General features: G+C 47.1%; 1 protein-coding gene across 4 annotated transcripts in view; it reads right to left on the reverse strand.

Annotated features, from left to right (window-relative positions):
• Positions 1 to 17,625, reverse strand: part of LOC119978982 (solute carrier family 26 member 9-like) — a 126,813-nt gene that overhangs the window by 64,360 nt on the left and 44,828 nt on the right. For all 4 annotated transcript variants that reach the window (XM_038820948.1, XM_038820949.1, XM_038820947.1 and 1 more), the window contains 3 exons: positions 8,643 to 8,777; positions 6,615 to 6,754; positions 690 to 800 (listed from right to left, as the gene is read on the reverse strand). In XM_038820948.1, the coding sequence (XP_038676876.1) occupies positions 690 to 800; positions 6,615 to 6,754; positions 8,643 to 8,764 (373 nt within the window). In that variant the 5' untranslated portion in view covers positions 8,765 to 8,777. The remainder of the gene's footprint in view (positions 1 to 689; positions 801 to 6,614; positions 6,755 to 8,642; positions 8,778 to 17,625) is intronic.

Consider the following 17,625-nt stretch of genomic DNA (forward strand, 5'->3'; position numbering starts at 1 on the left):
CTGGCACCGGCTAATTCCAACATTTTCTGTTTATATACCTCCCTTGCTGATTCAAGGGGTAGCGCAGAGGGTCACTTTCTTTGCCAGTTTGACTGGTTTGTTCAGTGGAGAGTAAAACGAGGTGAGAGTGAAACCCATTGTCAAAACGAAGGAAACAGAAGTTAAAAGTAATCTAACTCAGCTCAGTTCAGGAACAGATCCTAAAAGGGTATCCTGAGGAATTGTCACTGACCTGAAGCATTAACTCTGTTTCCCTCTCTACAAATGCTGCCAGACCTGCTGAGCAATTCCAGGCGTTCTCTGTTTTTGCTTCAGACTTTCAGCATCTGCTGTGTTTGGCTTTTGACCTATACTTTGCAATAAAGGATCGACATTCACTTTGGGTGACATCATCTGGTTTAGGGGCTGGTTTAGCTCAATGGGCTGGACAGCTGGATTGTGATGCAGAAGAAGGCCAGCAGCGCGGGTTCAATTCCCGTACCAGCTGAAAATTCTGAATTATCCCTCTGTGTACCTGAACAGGATCTGGAATGTGGCAACTAGGGGCTTATCGCAGTAACTTAATTGCAGGGTTAATGTAAACCTACTTGTGACAATAAAGATTATTTATTTATTTATTCTTACATTAACTGTTAAAAAACACAAGCTGTCTCATGCTGAGAGCACTGAAAGCAGCTAGGTAGACCAACCTGGTACCATGTGGTGTATGCTTCCAAGGAAAAAGTAGATAAGCAGAGGGTAGAATGAGGAATACAGTCCATTGACGGGTGGAAGACTAGCCAGCAGAGCAAACGCCATTCCTATGAAATATAGCATATCTTAATACAAGGCAACAGTATTAATGAACAGCCCTGTGTATTCAGCACTGCGTTAACAGCCTAAAAACATTTTTTCTTCTTTGACATAATTCGTAATGCTCCTAAATCCTAGTCATAAGTGACAGTGATATCATTGTTTGCTTCCCACTTCTAAAGTGTAAAACAAAATGGGGAGATGGTGGTGTAGAGGCAATGTCGCTGGATTATTAGACCAGTAGGTCCGGTCTAATGGGGAACATAGAACATAGAACAGTACAGCACAGAACTGGCCCTTGATGTTGTGCCGAGCAATGATCACCCTACTTAAACCCACGTAACCTGTATACCCGTAACCCAACAATCTCCCCATTAACCTTACACTACGGGCAATTTAGCATGGCCAATCCACCTAACCCGCACATCTTTGGACTGTGGGAGGAAACCGGAGCACCCGGAGGAAACCCACGCACACACAGGGAGGACGTGCAGACTCCACACAGACAGTGACCCAGCCGGGAATCGAACCCGGGACCCTGGAGCTGTGAAGCATTGATGCTAACCACCATGCTACCGTGAGGAATATGGGTTCAAATCCCACCACGGAAGCTGGTAGGATTTACCTTCAATTAATAAATCTGGAATTGAAGACTAGTCTCAATAATTGTAACCATTATTGATTGTTAGTTTAAAAAAAAATTGAGATCATAGAATTTACAGTGCAGAAGGACCCACCAAGTCTGCACCAGCTCTTGGAAAGAGCACCCTACCCAAGCCCGCGCCTCCACCCTATCCCCATAACCTAGTAAGCCCACCCAACACTAAGGGCAATTTTGGACACTAAGGGCAATTTAGCGCGGCCAATCCACCTAACCTGCACATCTTTGGACTGTGGGAGGAAACCGGAGCACCTGGAGGAAACTCACGCACACACGGTGAGAACATGCAGCCTCCGCACAGACAGTGACCCAAGCCGGGAATCGAACCTGGGACCCTGGAGCTGTGAAGCAATTGTGCTGACCACTATGCTACTGTGCTGCCCAAATTGGTGCACTAATGGGCTTTAGGGAAGGAAATCTGTCACCCTTAACCCTGGTCTGTGACCCTAAGCCCACAGCACTATCTTTGGCTCTCAACAGCTCTGGAATGGGCGGCACGGTGACACAGTGGTTAGCACGGCACCAAGGACCCAGGTTTGATCCTGGGGGAGGCTGGATCAGGGTATTGAACGTGATGATCATGGGTCAGGCTCGAGGGGCTGAATGGTCTCCTCCTGCTTCTATTTTCTATGTTTGTTTCTATGTATTAATTCAAGGGCAATTAGGGGTGGGTAATAGATGCTGGGCTTTCGAGTGATGCCCACATTCCATTCAATCGTTTTTTTTAAAAACAGGTTCTCTATAATTCTAAGACTTAGAACATACAAATGAATTGAGTTTTTACGCCAGATTTTACGGTATTTTCATGAAGTTAAAATCATCCCTTCTTCCTGTGTGTTCAATATAAGATATGTATTGCCATGTCATTCGCGCTGACTGATTAATATTCTGTCGAGCAAAGACGAGCCCGTTCCTGTCCTGAGTTCATACTATTTCCTTTTCCAAAATCTTTTACTTAAGAACGTTGCAAAGTTTTCAATAATCATGATGAAACTCTATGATCACCATGTGGACTAAAAAACATTTAAGATAGTTAAGGGGGCCTCACGGTAGCATGGTGGTTAGCATCAATGCTTCACAGCTCCAGGGTCCCAGGTTCGATTCCCGGCTGGGTCACTGTCTGTGTGGAGTCTGCACGTCCTCCCCCTGTGTGCGTGGGTTTCCTCCGGGTGCTCCGGTTTCCTCCCACAGTCCAAAGATGTGCGGGTTAGGTGGATTGGCCATGCTAAATTGCCCGTAGTGTAAGGTTAATGGGGGGATTGTTGGGTTACAGGTATACGGGTTACGTGGGTTTGAGTAGGGTGATCATTGTTCGGCACAACATTGAGGGCCGAAGGGCCTGTTCTGTGCTGTACTGTTCTATGTTCTATAGCTTCAAACAATACTTGCATTTAAATAACGCCTTATCATCGCAACACTTTACACAACATTGAATTATTTAGGCATTTTTTTTGGAAACGCTTCAGTGAAATAATGTGTGGACTTGTTTTACAATGAATTCTGTCCATCAATCAGATCACAGGAAGATGTTTGGGAAAGTAAGATTTTTATCAGTGTACTCGAACCGAGCATTAATCAGTTTATATATTACATGGGACTGACGAACGGAATTCATTGCAGGTAAACAAGAGGAGGAATGAAAAGAATATTTGTAATGACATGGAATGGCAGCCAGAAAAAGTGTTGAAACCCCAAATCTCGGCAGGGGTTTGGAATTAAGTGGATAGCTCTTTCACATAAGGCACGCTGACTTCCGTTTGCTCGTAAGATTCTACGAAATTGCCCCCTCAGCAGACCAGAGGCAGCAGAGGAATTAAAAGAGAATCGGGCCCTGAGTAATTACCCAGCGAAAATGTCAAAGTGCGGTAAATCTACGTCCAGAAAGATAACTACACCAAATCCCTGGGGAAGATAGTTTCCACCCCATGATTTTGAAGGAAGCGATGAGGAAATTGCAAATGTTTCAGGCATGATCATCCAAAGGTTCCCTCCATTCAGGGATCCTCACTTCGGATTGGTAAAAATATAAAAGTAACTCTCTGGTTTAAAACAGATGAGAGGGAGAAACCAGGCAATTATAGACCAGTCAGTCGGCACAGTAACACAGTGGTTAGCACGGTTCTTTCACAGCGGCAGGGACCCAGGTCCGATTCCCAGTTGGGTCACTGTCTGTGTGGAGTCTGCACCTTCTCCCCGTATCCGCGTGGGTTTCCTCCGGGTGCTCCGGTTTCCTCCCACAGTCCAAAGATGTGCAAGTTAGGTGGATTGGCCATGCTAAATTGCCCTTAGTGTCCAAAAAGGTGAGGTGGGTTACGGGAACAGGATGGAGCTGTGGGCTTAAGTAGTGTGCTCTTTACAAGGGCAGATGCAGACTCGATGGGCTGAATGGCCTCCTTCTGCACTGTAAATTCTATGATTCTATGAGTCTGACATCTGAGATGGGGAAGTTATTGGAAATTACAATTAAGGACAATGCAAGCGAGTGTTAGAAGAAACCTGAGCTGATCAGAGTGACCCAACGTGGTTTTGAAAAAAGTAGGTCATGTCAAACAAATCTGATTGAATTTTGTTGAGTGGTAGACAGGTGAATGTCTATAAATGTTGTTTATCTGGGCTTCCAGGAGGCAATAAATAAGGTTCCACATAAAAAAATAGCTAGCTAAAATGAAAGCACATTGAATTGATGGCAAATTAATGACTTGTTTAGGTGAACAATGTTAAGACGTCAATAAGGGAGGAATGGTATGCACTCCGACTGGAAGGAAGCAACTAGTGTATGGTGTTCTTTGTGATTATCAGGATGAATGTCGTAGCGTTCACACAGAACACAGAAGCTAAGTTCTACAACAAAGCTAACATTTATTACACTACTTATTAAAGTTTGACCAGTTACGCCTCTAGTAAGCAATAACCTAGTGATTTACAATCTGCACTCTACTAACACTAGTCGCTACACTTTATCCATAATGTACTCTCTTGACCTCTCCTCTGCACTCTCTCCAGATTTCTCCTAGAAGTCTGTGAGTCAGTGCTTGATATAGTTCTGCATCTAGCTCCATCTAGTGCTCACTTGTGATATTACATTAACCCTTTATATTCTAGACATTCTGCATAATGTATCATAGTGGCCTCAGGTATTCACTGTAGTTGTTAATGATTTAACATAATTGAGTCATGTATCCGGGTTGGCAGTCTGTCGACCAAAACTCTGGGAACCCCATGGGAATTAAGTCCCTAACTGGCAGCGGGAACCATTCCATCAGGTCACTGAGTCCCGCGGGAGATATTTAATTTTATCCTCCTCCCCCCCAATAGGGTGAGAATCCAAGCTCCCAGAGCTGCTGTCCAGTCAGACGTCGGCAGCTCTCCATTGGGGAAGTGGCTGCTGTCGATTATATACTGTGACCTTCAACGGGGATCATGGTTGGATTCCTGGAAAAAGGGCAATGAGGTCCGGATGGAGGTTGGTGGGGAGGGGACCTGAGGAGAGAGGCGGGAAGAGGGTTGGAGGAGGGGGGGAATGGCTCTCAGTTGCACACCCACCGACCCCTCCTTCCCAATGCTGGACCACTCGATCAGACACTTTGTGCCTTTGAAGACCCACCCCCCCGCTCTACCCACTAGGCGACAAGAAAACCCTTTGCTCATTGTTCCCCCCGCATAGTAAATATTCCCCACCCACCGCTGGCTGAACACCAGTGACGGCAGGAGATGCCCTTAGGTGGATATTTGGGCAGGAAGTCCATCCTGGCCTTAATCCAGGGGAGGCAGGGAGATGGTGGGTTCCTCAACCTGAGCTCACCCGTGAGAGATTACTACTTTCCGCCCCTGGTAAGTATTTCAGACGGGAACATAAAGTTACAAAGAGACATTGATAGATTTAACAAACTGTGACAGATAGATTCCAATACAGGTGATGGCAAATGATTTCATTTCAACAATAACAGTATTTCCTCAGTGAAAAGCTGGAACAATGTAGTCCCTGAAGAGACATAGCGGTCGGTGTCTGCACAGGTCACTAAAATGGAACGGTCAGGTACAGAAAAATGACCATGAAGGCAAATGAAATGTTAGCTTTCATAACTGCAAGTCCAGAATATAAATGGAAGGATACTTTGATATGGGCTTTGGCTAGATCATAAATGGAATACCATTTACAGTTTGGGGCAATACTCTTTGGCCTATCGAGTCTGCACCGGCTCTTGGAAAGAGCACCCTACCCAAGCCCACACCTCCACCCTATCCCCATAACCCAGTAACCCCACCCAACACTAAGGGCAATTTTGGACACTAAGGGCCAATTTAGCATGGCCAATCCACCTAACCTGCACATCTTTGGACTGTGGGAGGAAACCGGAGCACCCGGAGGAAACCCACGCAGGCACGGGGAGAACGTGCAGACTCCGCACAGACAGTGACCCAAGCCGGGAATCGAACCTGGGACCCTGGAGCTGTGAACCAATTGTGCTAACCGCTGTGCTACCGTGCTGCCAAGAGAACAGCTGGTGAACAGGCTCAAGAGTGCTAAATGACCTGCTCCATTTCCTGAGTTCGTATGCTGTAATGTGGCTCTGAAGAATTAAAATGTGGAATTCAATTGGAGCAATATTAAGAACATCATAAAAACAGTGACTGCTTTCTGTGGGGAAACCGTTACTGAATAAAAGGGAAAGATGTGGGCAGAACGGTAGCACACGTGGCTAACACTGTGGCTTCACAGCGCTAGGGTCCCAGGTTCGATTCCCCGCTGGGTCACTGTCTGTGTGGAGTCTGCACGTCCTCCCCGTGTATGCACGGGTTTCATCCGGGTGCTCCAATTTCCTCCCACAGTCCAAAGACACACAGGTTAGGTGGATTGGCCATGCTAAATTGTCCTTAGTGTCAAAAAAAGATTAGGAGAGGTTATTGGGTCATGGGGATAGGGTGGAAGTGAGGGCTTAGGTGGGTTGGTGCAGACTCGATGGGCTGAATGGCCTCCTTCAGCACTGTATGTTCTATATACAGGCTTGATAAAGGAAACCACTTGTGGGAAACAGGTATTGTGTGCCGTGAGTTTGTACTGACAGGATTGAAGTATAGAGTTTTTAAAACATCCTTTGTTGTGTCATCTCAAAGGCATAAAATGTTTCTGGACTTCAATTGAAAGAAGAACGTTTCTTACCTTGAGGGACTTGGATTGTACCAGCACTGATACCAGATGTGATATCAAAAAGGAGACTCTTCTTGATGTTGTATTTCGGGAGCCATGCAATTATTGGGAAGAGTTGAATGATGATGGCTTTGAGTCTAGCAGTAGAGCAGCTGGGAAATTGCAAAGAAAAATTCAGATGCTTTTGACTGTATCAAAATATGCCATTTAAATGTGCTTCTGGGAGCAATTGACCCAAGTTCCCTTTAAAAAGTTTTGAACATTTTAAGGGCGATACTATATATTATGATGGCCAAAACCAGAATATTTTGAAGAGCTTTGGAGTTGTGAAATGTTTCCTTTTGGACTAAATAAATAGCTATTTTTTGCCCCATCTCAAGTTATTGACTCACAGGAAGATGTGGCCCTAATGATCTTAGGTTTTGCAGTCAGGTGGTCATTGTTCATGTATATACATAAAATGATTGGATTGGATCGCATTGGTTTATTGTCACGTGTACCGAGGCACAGTGAAAAGTATTTTTCTCCATGCAGCTCAACCAGATCATTTAGTTCATGAAAAGAAAATACGTAATAGGGCAACACAAGGTACACAATGTAAATAGATAGACACCGGCATCAGATGAAGCACACAGAAGTGTAGTATTAATCGGATCAGTCCATCAGAGGGTCATTTAGGAGTCTGGTAACAGCGGGGAAGAAGCTGTTTTTGAATCTGTTTGTGCGTGTTCTCAGACTTCTGTATCTCCTGCCCGATGGAAGAAGTTGGAAGAGTGAGTAAGCCGGGTGGGAGGGGTCTTTGATTATGCTGCCCGCTTTCCCCAGGCAGCGGGAGGTGTAGGTGGAGTCAATGTGTGGAAGGCAGGTTTGTGTGATGGACTGAGCTGTGTGCATGACTCTATAGATTTTTACGGTCTTGGGACGAGCAGTTGCCATACCAGGCTGTGATGCAGCCAGATAGGATGCTTTCTATGGTGTACCTGTACAAGTTGGTAAGAGTCAATGTGGGCATGGCAAATTTCCTTAGTTTCCTGAGGAAGTACAGGCGTTGTTGTGCTTTCTTGGTCATAGCGTCAACGTGGGTGGACCAGGACAGATTGTTGGTGATGTGCATATAGAACATACAGCACAGAAACACAGCCCAACTAGTTAATGTCAGTGGTTATGGTTCCTTTCACATTATCTCACCCATAGCCTCCTATTCCTTTCTGCCTCATTGTCTATCCAGCTTTCTCTTTAGTGCATCCATATTTGCCTCAATTATTTCATGTTTTTATCATCCACATAAGATAAAAGCAAGTGCGGCATGGCGGCGCAGTGGTTAGCATTGCTGCCTCACGACACTGAGGGCCCGGATTCGATCCTGGCCCTGGGTCACTGTCCGTGTGGAATTTGAACATTCTCCCCGTGTCTGTGTGGGTCTCACCCCCACAACCCAAAGATGTGCAGGGTAGGGAAATTGGCCAGGCTAAATTGCCCCTTAATTGGAAAAATAAAAAAAAAGATAAAAGCAAATTACTGTGGAATCTGAAACAAAAGCAGAAAATACTGGACAATCTCAGCAGGTCTGTGGAGCGAGAACAGAGCTGACGTTTCGAGTCTGGATGACTCATTCTTGTTATCACTCTGGATTTATGACGTTTCTCCTGAATTCTCCAGTCTTTGACGATGTCAGCAGACTATTGTGCCAAGTAAGGAAGTGTGGCTAAGCTTTATATTGATTTCATCTTACATACTTGCCAACTGAGATGGCCAGATGGGAGGTAGGTAGCATAAACCCTGACTGACTGTTTGCCTCCCGCCCAACGGCAATAGTAGTGACCCAAACATCACCTCATTGACCAGGGTTAAACCTGTGAGCTTACTTGTTTTTGTTGGTATTGGGAGTAACTGAAGGAAGGACATGCCAATAGAACCAAGAGGTAAACATTCAAATTGGTGAAAAAAACTGGAGGAAAAATTGGCAATAATACCAGATGAAAACAATAAACAAGCATTTTAATTAGTCGGCAAAGTTCAAACCGAGAGTGGCCATTTTACCTGAACAACTTCTTTGCTTTTTGCGAGTGGGGGTAACTCCTGATTTTCTTCTGATACTCTTCATCAAATTCAGGAATTGAATAGGCCGACCGGTCAACAATATAACGTGGGCGGAAATGCATCTTGTCTTAAATTCTGGAGAAGAGGTAGAAAACAGATAATGAAAAACAAACCAACAAGGTTTCAACTCTTCAGGTGGCTACTGAAGCTATGCATTGACCTGAGTCTAAGGGGGTGACATTTAACTTTGGTGGTATTGGATCGCTCGCCTGCTGCGTATGATTCTTGGTCCTGACTGCCCCTGACCAACTACATAGCACGGAACAGGACATTTAAACATCCACGTGTCAGCCTTGGCTCAGCATTCTCACCTCAGAGTGCTCACATTCCAGTTCAAAATAGTACTCAATTTTTATTCATTCATGAGATGTGGGGGTCACTGACTAGGCCAGCATTTATTGTCCATCCCTAATTGCCCCTTGAGAAGGTGGTGGTGAGCCACAGCCCAGTTCATTGGCTACAAAGCCTTTTGAGATGTTCTGTAGTTGTGGAAGGCGCTATAGAAATGTTTTCATTCTGTCCAACTAGTCCATGTTGGTTTTTATTGTCCACATGAGCCTCCTCGCACCCTTCCTCGCTTAACCTTCTATTCCTTTCTACCTCAACTGATCTTCCCTTAAGTGCCGCAATACACTGTTCCACTCAACTCCAGTTTGTTGTATTTCTAAAAATGAGTCTTTTTGGTTTACTCTGGGCACGATTTACAAGCTTTGTCACTCCCGTCTTGGTGACTTGATGAGACTGTTGAATCTCGCGAGAAGCATCTGGCAAGATTCACGACACTCTCAATGCAATCACGCGAGATGTCGCAAACTGGATCTCGCCCTTGCTGGGAGCGATCCAGATTAGCAAATGGCTCATTTAAATATGTCTACGCCAGGTTTTCCCAGCACCAGGACTGAACAGCCGTGCATGGGAGATCTCGCCATGGCCCCGTTTAACACTGGTCCACACAAACATGGACCAGGCATCGCAGCACTTGGAGGGTCTCCGAGACAATTAGAGACCCCCGGGTGGTCGGGCTCTGGGCAAGATGGTACCCTGGCACTCCTACTGCCACACAGGTACCATAGGCGTACCACCCCGGAACTGCCAGGGTGCCCTGGTGGCACTGCCAGGGTGCAAGGTGGGCAGTACCAAGGTGCCTGGGTTCCAGGTTGCTTGTGCCAGTCATCAGGTCCGTGGTGCCTTGCCCTTCAGAGGAGGGGTGCTCGAGGTCCCGGTAGGAGGTATGTTGGGTGCAGTGGGGAGGGGGCGTCCGGGGGCCGCAGTGGGGATTTTGAAGGGAAAAGGTTGGGCGGCTTTAAAAAGGGCACCCCGATCCGCTCGTCAGTGTAGGAAATTATGCAAGTGCGGCCTCGATGGGACATTCCCCACCAAGACCATAAAAACGGCAAAGTGCCTCTAAATAGCGGGGTCTTTCTTGGCACTGCAGGGCTGAGAAACACCCCGCTGAACGCGTGCAAAGCAGGACTCTGTTTTTATCCCGTTGAATCGCCTCCTCTCTCCACAGATCCTGCCAGACATGCTGAGTTTGTCCAGCACTTTCTGTTTCATTTTAAATCTCTAGCATCCACGATACTTGACTCGTTTTACAGTTTGCTGCAGCAAGTTCCACATTTAAACATTCTCTGAGCAAAGAAGTTTCTATTTTAATTTTGTTTGGAGTGCTTAAGTGTTTGGGACGAGGGTGAATTCTGTATCCGTCACAGCGAGACTTTTCAGTGCTAGCAATCGGCAACATCAAACGTTCTCAGGTCTGGCCGAGTGTTGATAGGTGCCTCTAGACAACTTCAACATGATCTGCTGTCTCTGAAGATGCTGCCACTTCTGCTGTCTAATGCCCTCTTAGAGTGAAATTGGCAATACAATGCAGGTATATTCTATCCAGTTGACTAGTTAGTACTGCTGATATGTACTCATTTGGATAAGATTGCTCCTGCTCCATATAATTTCATGTTACATCCTTATACCTCGCAATCCTAGAACAATTCTTTAGCTGATGAGTATCTCGATGATCTAATGTGATCCTTCACCTTTGCATAATGCATTCGAAGTAGGTAGCAATCGCTTGTCTAATTTTAGTTAATTTTTGTACGTTTGGTACGCTGCATTGTGTTGTAAAGGATGTCCCACTTAAAAAGTCCAACCTCCAAGGTACTAAGGAGCGTTTGGCAAACCTTCTTGTAGTTCACCATATTACACATCTGATGGGCATGTCCTGCCACTGATAATAATTCTCCATCCCAAAATAGTTTGGCCAAAAAACCTAAGCGCCAGGACACACCAGGGGCTGGTTTAGCTCACTTGGCTAAATCGCTGGCTTTTAAAGCAGATCAAGCAGGCCAGCAGCACGGTTCAATTCCCGTACCAGCCTCCCCGGACAGGCGCCAGAATGTGGCGACTAGGGGCTTTTCACAGTAACTCCATTGAAGCCTACTCGTGACAATAAGCGATTTTCATTTCATCTGCGTCAAAGTTTAGCATCGATGTTTCTCCTACAATTCAGGGATTTTAACAGTGCTTCCTGCTCAAAAAGCTACACATCTGAGTGGACAGAATATCACAGGTTGTAGTCCCATGGAGGTGTAGGAGTTGGAACCATACTTGCCGTGCAGGACTTTTAACTTCAAATCAGTAAAACTGATGTTGAGAACTATTGGGGAAACTTTGGCTTTGTGTGATCCTATAAAATGGGTGATGGTGTGATACGTCGATTAGAAGGAGGCCTTTAACTCCTTGAGCTTGTTCTGCGGTCCAGTGCGATCACAGCTGACCTGTCACCTAACTCCCTTGCCCCATCAACCAGCAAACATCCAACAAACTTACTTTTTAAAATTACCAACTTATCAGGCATCAATTTCCATTTGTGGGATAGGTTTCCAAACTTCTACTGCACTTTGTGCGAAGAAAGGTTTCTTAATTTCACGCATGAAAGGTCTAGCTTAATAAGCGCACGCCCTCGGCCTAATGTGAATAGTTTATCTGGATCCACACTAGCTACTTCCATTAATATCTTAATTGAATTGCCCCCAAACTTTTGCGTAACTATTCCCTGCACTTTTAACCTTTGGACACCAGATCTTATTCTGGGAAATGCACATTACATTCCCTCCAAGGCAAATGTATTCTTCCTAAGGAGCAGGGCAAAATGGCGGTAAAATGCTTTGATGCCAATTATTCATTCACTTATTTAATTGCATGGTATGTATGCTGTTCATGGATATTAACTAGTGTTTCACCGGAAGACATAATAACATCACTGAGTAAAACTGTGGTATGATTGAGTTAGGAGATGGATACTTGCTATGATTCACTCTGTAAATAAATGTAAGGCTAGTAAATCATAGAATTTACAGTGCAGAAGGAGGCCATTCAGCCCATCGAGTCTGCACCGGCTCTTGGAAAGAGTACCCTACTCAAGGTCAACACCTCCACCCTATCCCCATAACCCAGTAACCCCACCCAGCACTAAGGGCAATTTTGGACACTAAGGGCACTTTATCATGGCCAATCCACCTAACCTGCACATCTTTGGACTGTGGGAGGAAACCGGAGCACCCGGAGGAAACCCACGCACACACGGGGAGGATGTGCAGACAGTGACCCAAGCCAGAATCGAACCTGGGACCCTGGAGCTGTGAAGCGATTGTGCTATCCACAATGCTACCATGCTGCCCGTTAGCTCCAATGTTATTGTTCACCAACAGGCTCTCCAGAGAGGAACATTAGAGTTGTATAGGGGGTATTGTTTTGGTCACCTTCTTTAAGAAAAGATATAAATGCTTTTTAAAAAATTAATTCATGGGATGTGGGCGTTACTGGCTGTGCCAGCATTTATTGCCCATCCCTAATTGCCCTTGACGTGCAGTTAAGAGTCAACCACATTGCTGTGGGTCTGGAGTCACATATAGGCCAGACCAGGTAAGGATGGCAGATTTCCACTTCCGCTTGTGACCATGGAGTGACTGGTCACATAAAGGGCTGTTCCTGTTCAAAGTCACAGAAAAGGGCTCTTTTTACCCAGATCCGGGTGGAATTTTGATGAAAAGGCGTAGGTGAATGTTGGAGGAGTAGTTTACCCCTGGAATGGTCTGTCTTCTGATTACCGGACCCGGCAGAAAACAGGGAGAGCTTTGGCTGGAAATTTGAAACAGTCTTGTGCTTCACAGACAGTCTCTTCCAGCATGCAGGAGGGGGAGGGGCAAGCTGTAAGGCCACAGATACAGGAACTGATGACTTTTATCAAGGAGGAATTCCATAAACAGAGGAAAGAAATGGATGAGGATCAAGCAAAGGCCATTGCAGAAGCTGTGGCACCCCTGAGCGGCTGGAGAGGTGTTTGAAGGTGCAGGGGTCACAGATTTGGGAGATTGAAGGAGTGATCTTGGCTCACAGTGATTGTGTGGTGGCTCTGGATGCGGAGGTGGGGCTCCTAGGAGACCTCAGTAAAACGCTGAGGGCAAAGGTGGAGGAGCAGGAGAATGCCTCGAGAAGACAGAACCTGCGAATAGTGGGCCTGCCTGAAGGAGTGGAAGGTGTGAGTGCCACGAGGTACGTCTCGAGGATGCTGGCGGGACTGGTGGCAGAAGGGGTGCTGGATAAGGCACCTGAAGTGGACCGAGCGCAAAGGTCTCTGAGGCAAAAGCCTAGAGCTGGGGAGCCGCCGTGGGCGGTGATCGTGAGACTCCATAAATTTGTGGAGAAAGAGAAAATTCTACAGTGGGCCCGGGAGAAGCGTAGCTGCGACTGGGAGGGAAATAACGTCCAGATTTATCAGGGCATCGGAGCCGAGTTGGCAAAACGGCGGGCAGGTTTCAACAAGGCCAAGGCGGTGCTGTACGGGCGGCAGATCAGGGCCGGGATTCTCCCCTACCCGGCGGGGCAGGGGGTCCTGGCGTAGTGGAGTGGTGCCAACCACTCCAGTTTTGGGCCTCCCCAAAGGTGAGGTGGGGTGATCGGACCCCGGGGGGACCACGCCGATCCCGCCGCCACAGAGGTGGTTCAAACCACAGCGGTGGGAGAGGCCTCTCAGCGTCGGGACTTCGGCCCATCGCGGGCCGGAGAATAGCCGCAGGGGGCTCGCCGATCGGCGCGGAGGGCACGCCGATCGGCGGGGCGTGATTCCCGCCCCCACCAATTCCTGGGTGGCGGAGAAATCCGGCCATGGCGGGGCGGGATTTTCGCCGGTCCTGGGCGATTCTCTGACTCTGCGGGGGGTCGGAGAATTTCGCCCCAGGTTTGGGGTGCTCTACCCGGCGAAATTATGAGTGACGTTTGGAGGCCGGGAGTATTATTTTGAGACCCCAGAAGCGGCCGAAGACTTCATTAAGGAGCATAAACTGGGGGAGAACTGAGTGGACAATGCTTGGGAACTGGGGTGCTGGCACTATGTAATGAGCGGGAGCATGTTTGAAGTGGGTGTAGGGATTGGGGGCATTTTCACCTACTTTTGTGTGGGGGGGGGGGGGGGGTTCTGTTCAATGTTGAGATTGTAAGGAGTTGTAGGGGTGAAAAGTTTATGTGGGGATGGATGTTCCCATCCCCCCCTCCTGTTTTATGGGACTTTTTGTGTTTAACATCTGTTTGTTTGCTTTTGGAGAAGGCTACCTGGAGTTCAGGAGAAGTCCTCATGATATGCAAACATGCAGCTAATGAACACGTAGAATAGGACACGACCAGTGAGCAGTTAGGACACTCAGGGGTGGTACTGTATCTCACTATGAAAGGGATGAGGCACTCACACCCCGCCTCTTTCCACAGACCAACATCTACAGAGTAAGACAGGGCGTATCCTCAGCATCACACCCAGCACGTGGCTTAGAGCAAGCTGGTTCAGTCAGACTGAGTTACTACAATTAGATTAGCAGAGAGTCGAACTCTTTGGGAACTGTGCTAATAGTTCAATAAACACATTGAACTCATTTCAAAGTCTGGAGCATATTTTACTTAAAACTGCACCAAGTGGCAGCCTGTGTTATTACATAACACAACTGGTAATCCTGCACTGCAGCCAATACGCAGTCTGAATGATCAAAATTGATCTTGAAACAAAGTCTTCCCCATTTGTTTCCCCCTCCCTTCTCAAAAATGAAGAATACAGGTGTCATACGAATATGCGAATTAGGAGCCGGCATAGGCTGTTTGGCCCATCGAGCCTTCTGCGCCATTCAACAAGATCATGGCTGATTTGAGGCTCAGTTGGGAATAGAGTCGCCTCCGAGTTACTATTCTTTTCTTTTCCTCCCTCGTCTGCCTATCTAGCTTCCCCTTCAATAGATCTGTAGTTGTGGGTCTCGGGGGTAGGCATCAAAATCCAGGCCAACTCTCTAGTCCAGTACAGAGGGAGCGCTGTTGCATCGGAGGTGCCGCCCTCTGGGTCAGATGTTAAATCAAGGTTGAGCGCTCACTGAAAAATCCCATTCCACTATTTTGAAGCAGAGAAGGAGGTTATCCCAAGTTTACTGGCCGGTATTTAGCCAATCAACATCACAGGGTCTGATTCTGAGCCCGCACTCTTGGCCCCAGAGAAATTTGGCACGGGCTCAAATCCAGGAGGGAATCGAAAAACGCAATTCTGTCCGGCGTGATTGAGATTTGCAATTGTCACCATGCTTTGGCAAGGCATGAGGCAGTCGAGGGGTTCCCTCCGGTCGCACAAAGGTAAGTGTCGTTCTTATTTCAAAATTGACCGTTTCACAAAATTGGTTCAAATGAGTCAAAGTTTGCGCTCTTGCACGTTCCACCTGGTTTTTCAAGATGTATAGCAAGCCAGTCAACGGCCCTGAAAACCCCTGGTGGAAGCCTGCAGGCAAGTTATCTTAAAACATGCTTTAACGTGGAGTCAGGGTTAGCAGGAATGCCTGCACATTAGGACTGCAGCTGCAGCTCAATGCACTTTGCTTCCCAATTGTCACCCAGCACCCCCACCCACCCCCACTCCCTCCAGGTATCAGGGTCTGATCGGTGAGCTGTGGACCCAATTGGCACAGAGAGTTCGCTGTAATTCTGACGATGAGGCCTGCAGGACCAATGTAGGAAAGGCCACTCCATTCCGCCGCCCCTTACGTTGTGCCCAATCTTGGAGTCTAAATGAATTCAGGCCCCTCTTGCGTAATCTGAAATACGCCCAAAGACACCTGGACTCTCAAACTGCAAAATAAAAACTTGACTTTAATGATCTTTAACTTCACCCAACCCAGTTAATAACCCAAGGGAGAGTTCTGCGAAATTTCTCTCAGCCCTTCCCAAAAGATAAATAAAGCAAAGCTTCACAATTTGTGACTAACTTTACCATTCACCATCACACACACCCAAACACAACGTCTTGATTGTGGCCTTAGCTGTTGACAACAGTTTTTATCCTTTCCTGGTGTCCTCTGTACTTATCCATAATGTGGAATTTCACAGAGCTTTCGACGGGATGGATAATCCAATGTCCGACGCCGGTAGCGGTTTTCCAATCCAGCAGAGAATGGAGCGCGGTCGAAAAACGGGATCGGTGCCAGTTGCCAATCACATTCCGATGCCTCGGAACCCCACTGGAGGTGGCAGCGAGCTACCCTCCCCACGCTGGGGGGGGGGGGGGGGAGGATGATTACAGCTGGAAACCTGAGTCTCCACACTCTCCTCCCCCACCCTCCCCCAGCTCCCCCCCCCCCCCCCCGATTATGCACCGACCCCCACGGCGGGAAATCTTCCCAGCTGGATTTAGCGCAGGTTTTCCCAAGTGTGGCCCTAACGTGGTGGAGCCCACCACTTTGTCAAGGAGGTCAGTGCATAACTGAGGTGCCCCCATGTCCATCTGAAGGACTGCTCCCCCCAAAACACAAATCCTGCCCCCCCTCCACCCGACCCTCCCTTCCCCACTGAGTTCCTCCCAGCATCCCCCATTGGAGACCCCCAACAGGTATCCCCATCAGACACCCCCATGAGAGATCCCCGCATCGGACCCCTCCATCAGACCACCCCGTCAAACTCCCCCATCAGAGACCCCCCTCTTTCAGAGGTCCACAGCAGACACCCACATTGGTAACCGCTGGAGATAGCAGTCCAGGAAGCAGTGTGAATAATCACTGCATTTACATTTACCCTTCCCTAACATCTGCTACCTCAGACTAAAGTGTTTAAAGCAGCAGCTGTTACAAGCGTCAGAGGCTTCCTCAAAATCCAAGTACACTTCAAAGGGCAAATACATAGCAAATCCCAAGACAGCCTTTGAAATGCAGACCTTCCATTCAATTTCACAGCATACATTAGGTTGGATTTGCTATGTCCCCAGCTGCGTGTTTCGCGGGCGAGGGCCGTTCGCTAGCTGCGGGAGTCTATACTCCTGCTGCTTGGCAATGGGATTTCCCATTCAAGCCACCCTATGCCACAGGGAAAAGCATGGGTGTGGGCGTGCTGTGCAAGGAAAGTGAATCACAACATTTGGAGAATTCTGGCCATTGTATTAGCCAGTGGTTGAGAGTTTTATTACTCCAGAGATGGATGATTGCTGGATTGTTGATTTATGTTTAGCTTCTTGCTTGAATGCACCTTAAGTATCCTGCTTTGATGCTAACAATAACGTTTATAAATACTCTTGCTACAATTGACCACATCAAAAGCAACTAAGTGCTTTCACTTCTACTCTTCTACAGCAGATGGTAGCAAAGTGCAGTTTAAATGAGAAAGTGGAAGCAAAGATGCACTTTCATCAGCTTCATTCGTGAATACAAATGTACTTATTAACAAGAAATGTATGTCATTTGCATTGCTGTAGCCAGCTCCCAAAATGTTTCTCCCAAAGAGTCTTTCTCACCATGGGTTGATTCCACACTCTGAATCCTGATTGGTCACTCACACCAGGTGACCCTTACTCTGCTGTGTTGCCCTTAGAATCATAGAAAGGTTACAGCACAGAAGGAGGTCCATCTTGTAC

This window comes from Scyliorhinus canicula, chromosome 15 (genome assembly GCF_902713615.1).
Source record: "Scyliorhinus canicula chromosome 15, sScyCan1.1, whole genome shotgun sequence".
Lineage (NCBI taxonomy): Eukaryota > Metazoa > Chordata > Chondrichthyes > Carcharhiniformes > Scyliorhinidae > Scyliorhinus > Scyliorhinus canicula.